The sequence below is a fragment of the Bidens hawaiensis genome, unplaced genomic scaffold, assembly GCF_021521415.1.
Source record: "Bidens hawaiensis isolate Kalapana, Puna unplaced genomic scaffold, B.hawaiensis_p1.1 tig00005588_1, whole genome shotgun sequence".
NCBI classification, from domain to species: Eukaryota; Viridiplantae; Streptophyta; class Magnoliopsida; order Asterales; family Asteraceae; genus Bidens; species Bidens hawaiensis.
Window position 1 is genome coordinate 1,009,654 of NW_027491362.1, and position 18,730 is coordinate 1,028,383.

General features: G+C 31.9%; 3 protein-coding genes across 4 annotated transcripts; all 3 read right to left on the reverse strand.

Annotated features, from left to right (window-relative positions):
• Positions 1 to 757: 757 nt before the first annotated feature.
• Positions 758 to 3,948, reverse strand: LOC143630244 (casein kinase 1-like protein 1). Of its 2 annotated transcripts, none has more exons than XM_077099312.1 (13): positions 3,728 to 3,948; positions 3,610 to 3,650; positions 2,996 to 3,065; positions 2,744 to 2,892; positions 2,564 to 2,659; positions 2,387 to 2,457; positions 2,249 to 2,310; positions 2,102 to 2,165; positions 1,803 to 2,014; positions 1,634 to 1,713; positions 1,477 to 1,540; positions 1,235 to 1,380; positions 758 to 1,159 (listed from the first exon to the last, which is right to left on the reverse strand). In XM_077099312.1, exons 1-13 carry the CDS (start codon positions 3,801 to 3,803, stop codon positions 977 to 979), a joined length of 1,314 nt encoding a protein of 437 aa, XP_076955427.1. In that variant the 5' UTR covers positions 3,804 to 3,948; the 3' UTR covers positions 758 to 976. The 2 variants fall into 2 exon arrangements, with proteins under 2 accessions (XP_076955427.1, XP_076955426.1); XM_077099311.1 differs by having other exon boundaries at positions 1,631 to 1,713.
• Positions 3,949 to 7,634: 3,686 nt separating this feature from the next.
• LOC143630245 (IQ domain-containing protein IQM1-like) lies at positions 7,635 to 10,034 on the reverse strand. The gene is made up of 6 exons (XM_077099313.1): positions 9,519 to 10,034; positions 9,236 to 9,416; positions 9,054 to 9,142; positions 8,865 to 8,952; positions 8,397 to 8,729; positions 7,635 to 8,273 (listed from the first exon to the last, which is right to left on the reverse strand). Exons 1-6 carry the CDS (start codon positions 10,004 to 10,006, stop codon positions 7,869 to 7,871), a joined length of 1,584 nt encoding a protein of 527 aa, XP_076955428.1. The 5' UTR covers positions 10,007 to 10,034; the 3' UTR covers positions 7,635 to 7,868.
• A 1,066-nt stretch (positions 10,035 to 11,100) lies between these two features.
• Positions 11,101 to 13,277, reverse strand: LOC143630217 (uncharacterized). The gene is made up of 3 exons (XM_077099286.1): positions 13,248 to 13,277; positions 12,378 to 13,176; positions 11,101 to 12,224 (listed from the first exon to the last, which is right to left on the reverse strand). Exons 1-3 carry the CDS (start codon positions 13,275 to 13,277, stop codon positions 11,101 to 11,103), a joined length of 1,953 nt encoding a protein of 650 aa, XP_076955401.1.
• Between the last annotated feature and the right edge of the window lie 5,453 nt (positions 13,278 to 18,730).

Consider the following 18,730-nt stretch of genomic DNA (forward strand, 5'->3'; position numbering starts at 1 on the left):
CCGTTGGAAGCCTTTTACATGATTTTTTTTCTTTACATTACTGTTGAAACCTTACCATGTCATTTTTCCAGGCAGGCAGTGTTATGTTACAAGTCCTGTCACGCCTTAATTAATCAATATAAACACAACAAAAATAATAAAATAGAGCTGCATCAGCAAGAGCTTCTTAAAACGGTAACTTCATCGGCAGAGTTGCATATTTCCTTAAGAATCTCAAATACCAGATGACTTGCATTCGTGTACATGTACTTAGCTTTAACAGGTAAAATTTTAAAAATAGGTCAAATAGTCTTTAAACAGGAATCATCCTGGGGTGATGATATTGGTCCACACAAGCTCCTACAACCTTTCTGTTTAAGAGTAAGAAATCTCTTTCTAAACTAGCAGCTAGCACACCCTACCTGCATCATCATCATCATCGTACTCGGTATATCCCACTAATAGCAAAGCTATGGTAGGGTCTGAAGAGAGTAAGATATAGACAACCTTACCTCTACCCTTTAGGAATAGAGAGGCTGCTTCCAGTGAGACCCCCGGCTCGATAGTAGTTTCGCATTAAGCCTTGGACATAAGGCAAATAACACGATGATTGGACATACTTATCATTAACAAAATATATCTGCTAGTCCAACTAAGTATATGGTAAAAGGAGTGTGTGTGCTTTTAAAAATCCTTAAAATTATCAACAAAAGGAGTGTGTGTGCTTTTAAAAATCCTTAAAATTATCAACAAAATGAAAATCCAACTAAACTCACTGTAAACATTTATACTACTAAAAACAAGTCAGAGAAGAGTTGCAAGAAATAGAATTCATAAATGCTACAAATTTACACTTCTGTAAGATTCTGCGTTTAATATCAAGAGAAACGGGGGTAAAGACGGCAAATTCCCCACCACCCCATGAAAAGATATGCTCATTTTATAGAAGGTGGTTTCTTAGTTTCATGGAAAAAGAGTTTTAACGTTTACATAACATTCAATGACCCCTTTCTTCATCATCAAAATTTAGACTTTCCATTCCCTTGAGAGTAGTTTCATATTTCTTGTTTCTTGCATCTGAAGATCCAGCTTGTGGTGAGCTTCTCTGTCTTGTCTCCGGGATGCGAGACCGGCTTGTGGAGTCCACTTCATTACTTCGCCTCATTGATCCACTTGCTCTCTGCACAAGTACATTTACAATTTTACAAAAAGAAACAAGAAAGTCAAGATCATGTTATAAAATGAGTCATCTCACCATGGCATCTGTGCTGAATGCTGCATCATTACTAACCGGACTCTTTTCCTTATTTGGTAGATTACCAGAATTTGTGAATTGTGGAGAATTTCTCCTTCTAGAAGGATCCAGTGAAGATAAGCCAGTCTGTCTGCCACTTTCCTCACCTACAACAGATTGACATTTGACGGTTTAACAATGTCCATTCAAAAATCTATTATATTAAATTCCTAATTCCAAAAAAATAAAAATAGAACTTTTACCCGTCTGCCTATCACCATTTGGAATAACAGGTGGTGTCCCAGAGCTTGGCCCAGCACCCGTTACCTGACAATTAAAACAGTTAATTAGGTTTTATGTTAATTCCAATTTCCAACAAGAATAGGTATAAAAGAAAACATGTGTTATGATGCTTACAACGCCACGAGGAAGTGGAGCAGCAATCTGTGATTGCTGATACTTCAAAATAGTCCAATCGAAAACGTAATCAAACTGGAACCCTATAACGACAAGGAAATATTATAGAACGATTGTAAATAATAAAATATCTATCAAGTGTAAAAAAAACATGATCATGAAAGTACTATACCTTCACGAATAAAGAGGTCACGGAATATTCTCTTCAAGTAAGCATAATCAGGTTTGTCCTCAAACCGTAGTGAGCGACAATAATGAAAGTATGATGCAAATTCAGTCGGATAACCACGGCATAAAGCCTCAATTGATGTAGAAACCTTCTTCTCACTGATTTTCTCATACTTCTGTTTCTTGTTTCCAGCTTTTAGCCCTTGCCAAGGAAGACTGGTTGTATAACACAAACAACATCATTTGACTGATGAAAACACGAGTGATTTGATAATCGGAAAGAAAGAAATTTGATATTATTACCTTCCTCTTAAGAAATACATGAGTACATATCCAAGAGATTCTAAATCATCCCGCCTGCTTTGTTCTAAAAAATACGTACAAGTCAACATTCACATGACTGAATAAGAGTGCACTTATTATTTTAATCGCATATGAAGTAATGCTTACCAATCCCGAGATGGGTATTCATGCTTGCATATCGAGCAGTCCCAGTCAAGTTTTTGTTCTCTCTGCAGAACCAAGAGGGAGCATGTGTTAATCACTTACATAGAAAAAAAAAGAGCTTTTGATAAATAATAATGTAACCTGTATGGTATGTGCTGGTGAGTTGTGGTATCCCTGTATTTCTTGACCAGACCAAAGTCAATGATGTAGACCTGAATGAGAGCATAAAAGGAAAATTACTAGGTTAGTATGTTATCAGAACAAGACTCCTAATTTTGTAGCGATAATGAACATAAGTACAGACATATAGTAAATTACCTGATTTGCACGTCGTCCCAATCCCATAAGAAAATTGTCTGGCTTGATATCACGATGTAGAAATGATTTAGAGTGAACAAACTCGATTCGGTTAATCTGAAAGTAACACAACAACAGTCCTCGTGAATGTTAAAAGCTAAAGCAATAAATGTACTTTTTGATAAATGATAACTGACTAACCATTTGATCTGCAAGCATGAGAACTGTTTTAAGAGACAGTTTGCGACTGCAGAAATTGAACAAATCTTCAAGACTGGGTCCGAGCAAATCCATCACGAGAACATTATAGTCTCCCTCCACACCAAACCATCTCACATTTGGAATACCAGCTACAATAATAATAATGAAATTGTGATAGTCAATAAAATGCTTCAACTATAGATAAAGAGTTTTTAAAAGATATATGTAGAATATATTGATGCAGGTTCATACTTCCTCCTTGTAATATCCTGTATAACTTGGACTCATACAGCAGCTGAGGATGTTTTGTCTTGACATTTTCCTGACAATTACAAATATAACTTCATAATAATTCCATTTTGCATTTAGCTTAAAACACTCTGGACAGCAAGGTTTAAAACAAACAATAAATTCTGATCAAAATAGTACAGAATCATAACCAGCTGAATCTTCATCATATACAGTATATTCATTATTCTCAAATACTTGACAGTCAAGAACATAATTTTACATTGACTGCACTGTCTGCACATGTGTTTCACTGTCTTAATGTTCCAATGAGAGGCTTATTTTAGAGTCTTGAGCGCTTTAATTACAGAGTTATCGTTAAAAAAAACTAACAAAAACAACAACCAAGAGTTTAATATCATGTCATACCAGAGTTGAAGGGTTTTGTGTCAATTTACCTAAAGTCCTAAATAAAATGTACCGAATTGAATAAAAAAATATTCTAAAACAGAACAATTAACTAAATTTTTCTCAAGAACCCTAGAAATATAAACATTCCTAATTAAACTTCTAATAACCTTCATCTTCAAACAAACAGTGAATATTACAACAATATAAAAAGAATGAATAATACTCACAAGCTTAATCGCAACTTCTTCATTCGTCTGAACATTAGTACCTGAAAACAAAACGATCCAAATCAACATCAATTAAACAATAAATTAGGGTAAAATGAAAAAAGAATAAAATTAAAACCTAAATAGATCTCTCCGAAGGATCCGCTGCCAATCTTACGGCCGAGACGAAACTTATTGCCGACACGAGGCTCCATCAAGATCCAGGGTTTTGAAAATTCAAATTGAAATTGAAATTGAAATTATTAATAAAAGAAAGACGAACAAAAACAAGAACAAGAAGGTGAATTTGGAGAGAGAAAGTATCGGGTTCTTTCTTTTATCTTTTTATTATTTCTCTCTCTAATCAAATCAAATCAAAAACAGGATTCGTCGTTTGTCTTCTCTTTACATGTCCAAACCATCTCAATCTTCATTCTCTTATCTTGTCTGCTATGTTCGCCACCCCTAATCTCTCGCGAAACACAACGTTTCTTATTCGGTCTAGCCTTGTGTGCCCACACATCCAACGTAGCTTTCTCTTTCTAATGATAAATATTATTGTTTGTAAATTTATATATGGAAACGGTCGTACACACGCGGTCTATTTTCCTTGAACCGGATAGGTTCGGATCGGATTCAAAGGCCGTGTTATGTCAGAGGTCAACTCAACTGTCCATTACTTTCTTCTTTATTTATTTAACATGTGATCAATATTATTATAGGTGTACCAATAATTTATTATCATCCATATTAATTTCTTTATCTTAACGATTAACCGATGGGTTTCATTAGGCGTAGGTCTTGGTATAAAATAGGACGGGTGTTAGTTTTATGAGAAAATGACATGAATGTATATTCTTACTAGGCAAGTTGAAAGAATGCTCATAAGAAGAAAATAATTTCAAGAATGTTCATTGTGAACACATTCTCTTTTATTCGACTTTTTTTACTCAGTCATAAAACGTCACCTGTCATGGTTGATGTTCAAGCTTGAACACGACAACGTCGCCTCCTTGCTTTTACGAACACATCAACGTCGAACACACCCTTAACCATGACCGGTGGCATTTTATGGCTAGGTAAAAAAAGTCGGGTTTGAGAGAAGGTCCGACGGTGTTCACAATGTACATTCTTGGAATTTTTTCTTCTCATGAACATTCTTTTGACTTGCCTAGAGAGAATGGGCATTCCTGGCATTTTCGCTAGTTTTGTTTAGGGGTTTTATATTGAGCTGAATCAAATGAAAAGGATAAAAAGAAAGAACTCTTGATGATAGGTTTGGAAACTCTTACCTTTGGTTTGATAACTCTCTCTCTTTCATACTATAGTCTACAATATGCGTTGTATCAAATTCTTGGTTTGATGCGCCTAAACCAATTTCATAGTTCATATGAGCTACTACCATCTTGCATTCTTCCGATTGGTCCTGATTTATCAAATGTAAATAAATCAATTTCACAGTCCATTTAAAAATGTACATACATGATGATTAATATGAATGTGTGGCCTTTTATCAATTACGATGATCCAAGCACGTTGGAGCTCTTTATAACAACAAGCTCGGTCATATGTCGACTTAGTTCTTGTTAGTTATTTAAGTCAATTTTATGAATGCTTGTTGGATGTCAACTCTAGAAATAATAATAATAATAATAATAATAATAATAATAATAATAATAATAATAATAATAATAATAATAATAATAATAATAAATGAAACTTAGGGGTTATTTGGTTTATTCAGATCTGAATGGGTAAGATCTAAATGAGCATCTGTCACATTCAGCAACAACAAAGTCTGAATAATTCAGACCTAATTTTAACCAAAATAATCAAATACGACCTTTTCAATCTTGTGATAAGAAATTCCAATGTCCAAATATAATTTACACACAATGGTAATCTCTTGATTTAATTCGGCTTCCTATCATTGATGATCATGGTGCCATAATCATTCACTCCATCTAGTTGTCTACCAGACGACGTTGTTTGGTTAGAGTAAACCCCACACGCCATTCATAGCATTTATTTAACGTGATTATATAACTAGTTTAAGTTCATAGACAAAAGGAAACCATCATTTGTTTCTTTCATCAAAAATAAAAACGGAATATGATTTTAAAACTTAAAGAACTTTATTATGAAATTTAATATAGTTCCCAATATCTTTAACACTCGATTTGAGATTAAGCACACAAACAAATCACTCAAAAGTCAGATCGTGTAATCTTTTCACATAATTACTCGAATCAAAACCAAGACATAAACCTACGTGTCAAAATTAATATAGATTTAATTGAACATGATACTAAACCAATTAAAAGTCACTTAAAACTTACAAAACAAGAAATAAGAAGGTTAATTGTTCTTCGAAATATCCATTCTATTTGCCGTCCCAGACTTCCCATTACTTCCGAGTTCAGCCGTCGAATTGTTGAAAATTAGCGACTCCCTTTTTTTGTATTTCAGCCCACAAAGCCCAACAAATAATTGAAGCCCATTGCCCAATTAGCAATTCATGAACGTGTTATTGACTTAAAGTTGACATATGTTTCCTTTTTTTATATATATGAAAACATGGTTTTGAATCATATACAAATTAAACTAACGTGTTAACTGTGAGAATCAAGTAGAGTAATTATGTAATTATCTTATAGAGTAATTACGTAATTATTCGATGATGTAATTACATAAATATACTATTTGTATATATAATTAATCTACTTGATTCTCACAATTAGCGCGTTAATTTCATTTGTACGTTAACTTTTCCCATGAAAAGATATGTATTCTATATTTCTTATTTAAATAAACTCCACAGCATTAAACTTCAATTTATCCCGTTAAAGCTTGTTTTCTTCATAACCAATACGACTTTTATTATCAATTTGATCTCTTCATAACGTAGTTAATGTTGTTGGATCAAGTTCATGTATAGATATAATGACGCAAAATATAACATATAAGGCTGTGTAGAAATGTTAGTTTAGTTTCAAGTGTGTAGAAACTGATCGTACGGTGGTCAACTCGACATTCTTTACTCCTCAAAAGGTTTAATACATTTTCAAATGTAAGCCACTCGGTCCGGTCACCAAGATGAAATTATAATTTGAGTATGTGCATCTGTTAGTTTTTTTACATTAGACAACTATAATGCTTAAACACTTAAGTAAAATTCGAGCATGGTAAAATCTGTGCTTTAATGTGGGCAAAATATATAATAAATCGTGGATTGGAAATTACAATAGAACCGTATAACCTAGATCTCATAAGTGACTTTGAGGTTTCAATTTTTATTTTTATAAAACTCATTAGATTGATGAATGAGAACCCATATGGGCCATTCACCATTGGATATGGACTTTACGTGTTGGCATTCGAAGTGGTTCACATGGCCCTCTTGTGCATGTGCCCACACCACAATATGGTGGCCCCGCGTCTTGACTCTTGACCCAAGTCTACTTATGCTACCCCACTTCAATTAACAATTATAACTCTCAATTTTCATATAATGCCCGTTTGATGTTTGAGAGTTATATCATACTCAAACGTCAAACCACGACTAAAAAAACGTATTATGACGACTATCATTCCGACATAGAACCCCAAGGCATCAAAGTGTATAGAACGAAAAATAATAATGTTAATAAGACAGGAGATACCCTAAAGAGTTTATTAAAGATTATGAAGGGTAATGTAACTTTATTAAATTTCAGGAATAACGTTGTTAATTAGGTTAAAGTTCACGGGGGTAATATGTATACATTTCTGTTTTAAAAGATAAGACCTCAAAATTGGCCTGCCCCAAGACTCAAACACGCGTCTCACAGGTCGTAGCCTAATATTTGATATTTCATTCGCATATATATATAGTAAATCATTCACGGTGAAATAGCTTTTAATTGGTTGGTCAACTTCTCAAATTTCAATGATTCAATCTACTAATCAATGACAAGGTAAATAGCTTTTAATTCTTATGGTACTTGACGGCCCATATTAAATATCTTTATTTCAAAATATTTTGTACATGATACTTGCATTGAAAATTAACCAAGAAACTTGCTTATTTATTAATAAATGGTCAACTTTGTCTACAAACAAATGAAACAATCAACTTAAAAAAAACCCACTGCCAAAAACAAGCAGGAATCAAAAATGGGTAAAACAAGATTATTCAGGTCAATTATAGTAACAAAAAATGAACCAATAAGTCATTTGGGTCATATCTTCATTTTCACAGCCAGTCACATTTTTGACATTTTTTGGCTAGTCATATTAGCTTAGCTAGTGGTAGCCACAGGAGTCCTAGGACTCGGGAGACCCATGTACGAAAGCCTTGGCGAGAGCCGAACCTTTGGGCTCGGTCTTGGTGACGGGACTGGACCGTAATTCGCAAAGTTTGTAGGACCGACACGAGGAGACAGGTTGACTTGTTCAAGCGCTCGGGACTGTAACTCGGCTGGATAATCCCGAACACACCCGATACGAGGCCCGTTTCCCGATGTCCACTTGCACGATAAACGATTAGCCAAGTGGGTTATGGTTGCACGGTCAGCACGTGTTGGTGTTCGAAGAATGTCAACCGCTCTAGGACGAGGAATAACAAGCGGTTTAGGCTTAAGTTCGGTTTGTGGCACCTTAAACGTAAACCCGACATTAACATCATCATCATCAACCGAACATCTCTGCAGTATTTAAATTATTAATCAGAACATGAACTACTAATAAAATGTAAACTCTATAATATTAATATAATGTTATTAAACATAAAACATATAAAGGTTATAATGTAACATACTAACACGTACCTTAACATTTGTGAGATCAACATTGTTCTCTTGCAAGAAACAAATGAAGTCCCTAAAGTTTTCTTCAGTCGGGAGGTAATGGCCGCTATACGGCCATATAGCCTCCAGAATACCGCCGTGGGCGACTAGTCGTCCAGCGGCGGTGGTGGCTCCTCCCGACAGAAAACTTGAATGCTGGAAAAGGCCTTTCTTTTTCTGTCCAACGTATAAGTTACTCGTCGTGCTTAAAACAAAGATCCATTTCGAACCCTCGGTGGTCTCCAAAAGCGAACCACTTTGACGGAAAACGAGCTTCCCATCTTCGACTATCACTTCGTATGCTTCCCTTTCGTTCTGTTGAAACAAATATTATTAAAACGTTAGAATCAAGAAATTTTAATGATTTTTATGTGTTTTTTTTGTCATATAGTATATGGTTTTTTTTATAATAAAGTTGTCATTCTAGAAAAAACAGAACATGGGACTTACAGGTCCTAAATACTTGATGCATTGACGTTGTAGATTCGGTCTTGGACACTTTTCGACGTTTACTTCTTTGCCATCACCGACGTCCAACCTACGTATTTCAAGAAACGAAAGTACGAAATATCATTAAAATGTGATTGAATTTAAGAATGTTTCTAGTTAAAATTAAAAACATTGACAACTAGTTCTTACCAGTAGAAAAATGGTTGGCTGCTTTCACTTTGGAACCATATATCATAGTACATATGCAAGTTGTGACCATAACGATGGCGCGGGTCAATCTGCGAGTTGAAATTGAAATATTGTTAACAAAATGCCTAAAAACAATTCAATATTATCATAACATCAAGCAAAAATAAGTTGTGTATGCTTACAGCTTCAAGCCAATGTTGCAAGGCCAGTTTTTGAGCCTTTTCATTCTTTGACAAGCCCTTTCCAACCTTAGCAGCCCGGGTTCTAGCCCGGGCCCATCTTGAAACCGCGGTTTCGTGCTTCTCGACGTTAAAAAATGAAACCGAGCTTCGATCCAAAGCTGCAAAATCCAGAGCCTTCCACCTACAAAACATCAAATAATTTAAAAAAACAATTTTCTTTAAATTATAAAATCTTAAGGCATATATATATAACAATATATGTATAACTAGTGCTTAAACTAACCATAGTTCTTCAACAACAACCGCACAATCGGCTAAATTCCTTCGTGTTCGATAACTCTTGTATATTTTCTGAACTGTAGTAGCTGCAGCATTGAGTTCACTAACAGGCCGAGGCGAAAAGAACACGACGGGTTCAGGAAGAAGGTTAGTCGATCCCGCTTGACTCGTTTCAATATTCGGGTTGTCGGGCATGGGCTTTTTAATATCCTGGGCTAAGTTCTTGAAAGAAAGTGTGGTTTCAAGCATGATCCTTAATGGTACACTGCTATTTAAACTAATTGAATTCCTTCTTTTACTTGTAGGACTAAAATCTTGTGAGTCACTAGAAGTTTTCGGGCTTGTTATATCGGATTCTGAATCGGATTTCTTGAAACTTTCGGATGATCTTAATCGGTTTTCGAGGTTATCAAGATCGTAAGGTAGGTCTAGGAAACCATGTCTTAAGATTACTTCCCAAGCTGATGATAATAGTGACAAGGATAAACCCATAACAAGTTTAAATTGTTTAATACCTCCTGCACAAAGATAATCAAAATTGCTTAAATTATAAATAATTGAATCATAATATATTGTAAATACCAAGAACACTTACCTTGAATCAAGAATCTTGAATATTACAAAAATGAATGGAATTTAAAGGTTTATTTTATATGTGTTTCCTGCTTGTAGAAGTGATGATGAATATTATGATGATATGAAGCTCACCCTCAAGTATTTATACAATGAAATGTTGTGGAAAATTGTTACATACACGTCTTTGAAATCTTTTGTTACTTGTGTAAAAGATTGACCATTCAAAAAGTTATGGTTTGATTTTGGTTATGAAGATTCAAAAGCTTGAAAGTTTGGAATGTTTTGTAGAAAGTTTTTGTTTATCTTTGTATGTATTTGAAGATAGATTATGGTACATACATATATGGATATATATAGATAGGTGGTCAAAGAAATGAAGCTGGATTTCGGTTTCCATGAAAAATCATAAAATCTATCAAATTTATGTGGGGTAATGCGTTCTATATATTATTTACTATTTAGTATGGTGTATGGAACTATGGATATTAATTTTTAAAGTAGGGTAGATAAATTATAAATTTATTAACTTGGACGTTTATGTTGAAAATCACATAAAAACTATTAAGTTATAATAATAGTAAGTATGAACGTTAACAAGTGGATTGATGAGAAAATAATATTAAAATTTTTTTGTTAATAATTAATATTTATATATATATTATAAATTGTAATTGATGACGTTTCGTTGCTCTGCTCTTGGTTGGAATATTATGGTTGATGTTGAAAGTTTGAGGTTCCTCGTCAATGGCGGAAACCATGAGTTGCAATTCGCAAGAATGAGGACAAAATATATTTGGCAGGCAGTGGCGGATCCAGGAATTTTTTTTGGGTGGTGCACTACTTTTATATGTTTCAATTTCACCGAGTCGGGTATATAAAAATCCGGGTCGGTTTGAGGTTCGGGTCGGTTCATAATAAAAATACGATAAAATAATAAAAGAGACACCGTCATTAGAAATTAAAAAACACATAATATCAATACAATAGTCTTTATGAATTAAAAAAAATGCTTATAGTTGTTCCCTACGAGTCTTCATCTTTTGAAATCGTTGCATTACTTCTTCAACCGAAACTTGTTGGAGGAATTCCCTTTCAATGTAACAAATGCAAGAATCATTCATGCATTCATCACCCATCCTATTACGCAAATCCGTTTTCACATTCTTCATTGAAGAAAAACATCTTTCAACACTTGCCGTTGCAACCGGCAAAACCAATGATAACTTTATTAAACGATACACTAACGGATAATCAATGTGTAATCTTGTTTTCACCATCATTTTAGCAAGATCACCTAAGCCACTCAAGTTGGAAAACCGCTTATCTTCTTTCACGTTAGTAATGTAGTGGCCAAGTTCATATACAAACTTATCCTTTTCATCAAAATCAAAATCACATGGATACATCTCGGCCAAGTTTATCAAGTTTACTTTACTAAAGGCACTAAAATTACAAGACGGGCTCAAAGAACTCATATTAGTAAGCAATTTAGTGGTTACCTCATTAAAGCGGCTTCCAAGCTCTTGAATTTGCATATCGAGAACCGTGTTGAAATTATTAACCACATAATGATGACGATTGGTGATAACGGTCTTCTTTCTTTTAAATCTCGGGTCAACATACTCGGCTTCCATATCAACCACTTCAATTTCATATTTTTCACAAAAGGATGTGACATCTTCCAATAGTAAGTCAAAACCTTCAAGTCGATACCTTTTTAGGCCTTCATCAGTTAACTTAACTAGCTTAACTGCATTCAACATATCTTGATCTTTTCTTTGAAGCGTTTGACACAATGTGTTAGTAACACCCAAAATGTATTTCATCAAATGTAAATAAAATACAAAATTAAAAGTTTTTATGAATTCTTGAAGCCCACGTGATTCATTTTGGTAATTTGAAAACTCTCCCGATTTTTCTATATATTCAAGCACGTCAATAACACTAGGATATAAAGTAAGCAAACGGAGAATTGTTTTTTCATGAGAACTCCAACGTGTATCCCCAGCTCTTGCAAGTGACAATTCTTGATTCTTTCCACTTCCGGTTTCAACTTCCGAATTCAATCCCAAACTTTCTCTTTGACTTTCTCTTAACAAATCTATTCTTTTACAAGATCCACCAACAACATTTACTAAATTTGATAATTCTTTATAAAGTCTGTAAATCTCATAATGTTTGGTTGCAAGGCCCACAACAACAAGTTGAAGTTTGTGAGCAAAACAATGAACATAATATGCCGAAGAATTTTCTTTCAAAATTAAAGCTTTCAAACCATTAAACTCACCGGACATGTTGCTTGCACCGTCATATCCTTGGCCTCTTACTCTACCAATACTCAAGTTGTGGCGAGCAAATAGGTCATCAATTGCAGCTTTAAGAGATAACGCGATTGTTTCCATAACATGAACAAGGCCAATAAATCGCTCCTTCACAAATCCTAATTTATCAACATATCTTAAAACCACGGCCATTTGTTCTTTTTTAGAAATATCTCTCGATTCATCAACTAATATGGAAAAGACATCATCATTAAGTTCTTCAAATATCCTCTTTAATACTTCTTCTGCAAAACAATTACAAAGTTCTTTCTGGATTGATGGAGATGTCATTTGATTATTCCCGGGAGCATTACCCAATATAACCTTACCAATTTCTTCACTTAGTTCTCCAAACACTTTTAAGAACTCAATAAAATTTCTCCTGTAAAGAGATTCTTCGGACTCATCATGACCACGAAAATCTAATGAACCATTCAACAATGCTTTGGTAAGTCTAGCCGAAGCATGTAATCGGATTCTATATTGTTTTTTATGTAGATCTGTTCCCTTATCAATGGCCACAGGTATAGACTGAGCTTGGTTAAGTAAGTCTTTCCCCTTTCTACGTGCTTTGTTGTGAAAACTATTGATTTTTCCAACATGATTGCTAAATTTCTCCCGACACCTATTCCAACATCGCAATCCTTCACTTAGAAATGCATCATTTTGTCCACTTTCCTTAAACAAGTAACAATGCAAACAATACACTTTATCCGCTTTGACACTATATTCCAACCAATTTCCAAATTCACTAGTGTACCATTCCTTATTAAAGCGTCTTAATTTACCACTAAAATTTGTTAGAGGACAATCATGCCCGGTTGGTTGACATGGACCTCTAAGTAGATATGCCCGTCTAATTTCATCTTTTTGACTTGGGTGATAAGATGAAATTGGTTGTCTTTCGGAAGGATCCCATGGTAGATCATCCAAATTTATTTTTAATGGTTTACTACTTGAAGATGATGATCCAAGGTTCGATGGTTCACTTTGATAATATTTCTTCATATTCAAAATACCTACAAATCAACAATTTCAAACTAACAAATTTAAAACTAAGAAACTAACAAAAACTAACAAACTAACAAATTAAAACCAATAATCTAACAAACTAAAACTAAATTTAACAAATAGCTTAACAATTAAGTAGTTAATAACACCTAACAATTATGAACAATAATCTAACAGTTAAGTGTTAATAACACTTAACAATTATGATTTATGAACAATTAACATTTAAAAATAAATTATTACCTTCAAAGTGGGAGCCGGGAGGATTCGAGACTGATAGGGACGGCGGTGGACGGTGGTCAGTGGGCAGTGGACGGTGGTCAGTGGGCAGTAGGCAGCGGGAGTGGCTGAGGGTGGACGGTGGTCAGTGGGCAGTGGGCAGCGGACGGCGGTGGACGGTGATCAGTGGGCTGGGCAGTGGCTGGCTGCGTGCTGTAGTGTTGTTGGTTGCCTGTTTGCGATTTGCGAAGAGACTCAAGAGAGGCCAGAGGCGCTGCAGCTGCTTTGCTTATGTTATAAAAAACCCTAACATCAGTTAGGGTAACTTAGTAAAAAAAAAACTATTAAAAACGGGAATAGAACCTGCGACCTCCGGGTTACAAAACCCACAAACTACCAGCCGTGCATGCACTTTATATGTTTTTAAGATGGTTCCTGTATAATTTATAGGGTGGTTCCTTTATTATTTTCTATATATAAATACACTATAATTTCGAAACTCGGGTGGTTCCGCGGAACCACCCGTTACTACCGTAGATCCGCCCCTGTTGGCAGGTCATGGTTTCTCAATTTTGACTTTGCATGTTTAATTATTTTTTTTAAGTTTTTTACTCTCTTACTGGCTATTTAACACGAAAAAAGGACGTTTCCTCATTTCACTATCCATTACATTTTTTAACTTGTTTTTTCAATTAAATTGAAACATAGTATTTACATTGAAATTCGAAACAAAAGGTTAACGGGCAAAAAACTGCAACACCACCCCTTTCTAAATTGTAAATGATCAATTTTTTAAAATCCCAGATTGTTAAATCGAATCGAATCTAGGTGGGCATTCTTGTACATATGTTCATTATATTGAAATACACAAAAGATAATTTTGTATATATTGCCATAGGTAATGGTTTATGCTCTCTAAGGGGCATTTTTTACCGCATTATCATCACCATTTTACTTAAATGCACATGTAATGGTGCTATTGAATATTGTAGCTTCAGTTATTACACTTCAAAACACAAATGAGTTTTATGATAAAAACGTTTGTGTCCTTATAACGCCCAATAATACCTTGAGGGATGGTATAAGGGTTTTATCTTTTAACTCCCTTAACGTAGTACAAACAAATGAACGATACTTTTATTTCATGACAAAGATGTAAATTTAAATTCAACACACTATATTTTCATCAAATCATATTTGCATTTGGCATATTACATCAAAATTACTAGTATTAAAACTATTAACATGTATAACAAAATCTAATTATCAAACATAATTGTATTATGCCAGCTCCTAATGACTGGTTGGCAAATTCGAAAAAGAAAAAAATGATTTGATGTAATTTTTAAAAATGTGATACAAAATTTTATAATTACAATGTACAAGTCATTTGCAACTTTGTATTATTTCAATATTTCCCAATGATAATTGTCCTATACGTGTGTAAATGTGTAATGTGTATAATCATATGGTACTTATTTGACCGATAATTCCAGTCAATGTTTTCTAGTTCTATTTTTAGTGTGAATGCCTTAATGATATAAAGAATTGAACGGGGTGGACTAATGCGTAAATCTTTATAATTACACTACAAAACACTCAATTTATCTTTCCTGTTTAACTAAATAACACTATTTTATACCTTTATCATTACAGTTTTCCCTCTCCTTTACTAACAACCAATTCAACAACTATTAAAAAATAAATAAAGACAAACAAAGTTTCTCCAAATTTAGAAAAAATCACTACCTTTTGCGAGATGAAAGTCTTAATACATAGCACACAAACCATCCAACTAAGTTATCTTGATGTCTTTAAGAATGAAAAATATATCCTATATATTAAAAATCACATTGTATTGGAAGTGGACGATGGAAATTAACTCAAAAATGGAAATAAATCCTATGTATATTTGAGTTAATAATTCATAATTTTTCACCCTAAACATATTTTTCGCTCTTTCTCTATTAGCCGGATCTCTTTTCACCCTCTAATATATTCCGGCTACTCTAGATCTAGATTTGTATTAATCGTTTTCCGGTAAGTTTATATTTATAATAAACTTCCGATTATTGATATATGTATTTCCGGCAAAATTATATTTTCTTCCGGTTATTGTTTCCTCTAACCTTTTTATCTTTATTTTCATTGTCAACTGATTTTATTACAATCAGTTTACGTTGTAAATCGAAAACGGTGATGAAGCTAATATGTGGACGTATTTACGTTTTTCCGTTAAGTTTTTCCGGTTATGTGTTATACCTATAACAATGATTGTTTTATACTTATTTGAAGTTTTATATTTTTCTTTCCTCTCAAATATTCCGACTAATCTAGATCTAGATTTGTATTAATCGTTTTCCGGTAAGTTTATATTTTATAAAAAATTTTCGATTGTTGATATATATATTTTCGGCAACATTATATTTTCTTCTGGTTATTGTTTCCTCTAACATTTTATCTTTATTTTCATTGTTAACTGATTTTATTAAAATCAGTTTAGGTTGTAAATCAAAAACGGCGATGAGGCTAATATGTGGACGTATTTATGTTATTCCGGTAAGTTTTTCCGTTAAATTTTTCCGTTAAGTTTTTCCGGTTAATTGTTATACCTATAACAATGGTTGTTTTATATTTATTTGAAGTTTTATATTTTTCTTTCCTGTTTTTTTTGTTTTACATGTTCTTCTAGGTTCTAAATAAAAAATCACCTTCATCCATGGAAAATATCACTATTTCGTTTTTCCGGTAAGACACATTTAAATTATCCAGTTATAAATTGTAATTATAATCTTCCATAATATCAATGTTATAACACAAATATGTTATTTTTTAAATTGGCCCAACTTTTTATTGTTTTTTTTTTCAGTTCTAAAATTATGTCTAATTTATGTTATTTTTCCTTCCAATTTTTTATTTTTTCTTTGCTAAATATTAAGAATCATAAATTCCGTCCAATTTTTTATATTTTTCCGGCCAGTTTTGTTTCAGTATTGTTTAATGTTTTATTAGGTTATGATCTTTAATTTTTATTTAATATTCCTGAAATATTAATTATAAAATTAATTATTTTTTATTAACATTTAGTAAATTATAAATATACTAAACTTACTAAACTAAATTATATTATTGATCTTTAAGATACATATTAAATTATAATATTCATCTTCCAAATAAAATTTATTATAGAATTTTATACAAATATTAATGGTGATAACTGATTCCATTATTAGTTGACATCTTGACTATAATTTGAAATTCAAATTCAAATTATTGCGTACTATATTTAAAGTTTTGACTAAAAAAACTATAATTAAGGAAATAATTTATTTTTTATATAATATTAAATAAAATTATATAATAGTATATAATCATAGATTCTAAATATATTTTGTTTTTTGATCAATCTTTTATTTTTCCAAATATAATATATTTTAGAAGTTTCTAAAAATGTTAATCCTTTATTTTACACTAATCTTTTATTTTTCACTAATTTGAAATTCAAATATATTATAATGTTTGACTATAAAAATGATAATTAAGGAGAGAGTTTAATGTTTATATATTATTCTTATTATTATTTCACTTTTAAATTAAGCAACTTATTATTGTATTTGTTAACTGATTTTGATTAACCTTAAATATAGTAAACAATTCTAAATATACATTTTCAATATAATTAATCGGTTATTTTAGGAAAAAAAATATTTACAATAAACCGATTTAATTATATTCAAACTTATGTTTAGAATTTCTATACATAATAAGTTTACCAAAATGTATATTCTTCACATCCTACTATATAATACGAACCCTTCAGATAATCGTTTATCATATTTTTTATAATCAAATTTTCTGCAACAGAGTAAGCTCCTACCCTTTTAACAGCTTTTTTATGTTTCAAATATTTTAGTTAACTGTGATATTAATATTAATATTTAATTTTCTCAATTCAGGTTATGTCTCCAACTTGATATAGTTAATTTTATGGATTGGGGATTTGTTGTTACGATTTCTTATTTCTTGTTTAATATTGATGTATATTTTTGTTATTATTCATGTATTTTTCACAATTTATTATTTGATTTTTATATAATCAATCTTGTATTATTGGGTCAAAGTCCATTTATTATATTTTAATCATTTTGATTCATTTGAAATTTAATATCACTGCCAATCATCAATGTCAACGCAATTGACATTTCCACAATAACAAATTATATTTCAAAACGTTTTAGAGTTAAATATATATATATATATATATATATACTTATTTAGCAACCGATTTTATGATAAAAACACGAAAATACTATTATTACCCCTATATTTACTAATATGTTTTGTAATTTTTCATGTCTTGGACTTTATACATGTTGAAGTATTCCTTATAGATTGCAATTTTTGGATGTTGATTTAATTAGATGCTTAATTTTTAATTAATATGTGTTTTTTTCTCATGTTATAAGTTATAAAAAGGTTTTAACTTTTTATTTATCTTTGTTAGTGTTTGTGTGTTTTTGTATTTGAATTTACATAACAATTTAATGTCTCATAATTTATGTAAAATTATTCTTTTTTATATAAATATGACATTTGCATTTTACTAAATTTATAATACATTAACCTAAAATAATTTCCAGTTTAAGGTTAAACTTCCATTATAATACAAATTAATGGTTACATAATGTTATTTGAAGTTAAAATCCATCATTAAAAATATTCCAATATCAAAATACTATCAAGATTTTTTTTTTAAATTTCATTAAAATACCAATTAATGGTTACACGATTCTAATTGAATTTGAATTCAATATTATATTATAATAATATGTTAATTATGTCAAAACTATTGCTTAAAATAAAACCATTTGTTCCTTAATTTACGCATAATTTTGGGTATAATAGTTGTAAGATGAAGACCATTTAATTATGTCAAAATGGATGCTTAAAATAAAACTCGCATTAAAAGTTTATAAATCTCAAAATACTTTTTAGGTTAATGTTTTTTGAATTATTCAAGATTGTATTAAAATATTTTAATTATGTCAAAAATCTTGCTTAAAATAAAACTCTCGGATCCTTGAATTAT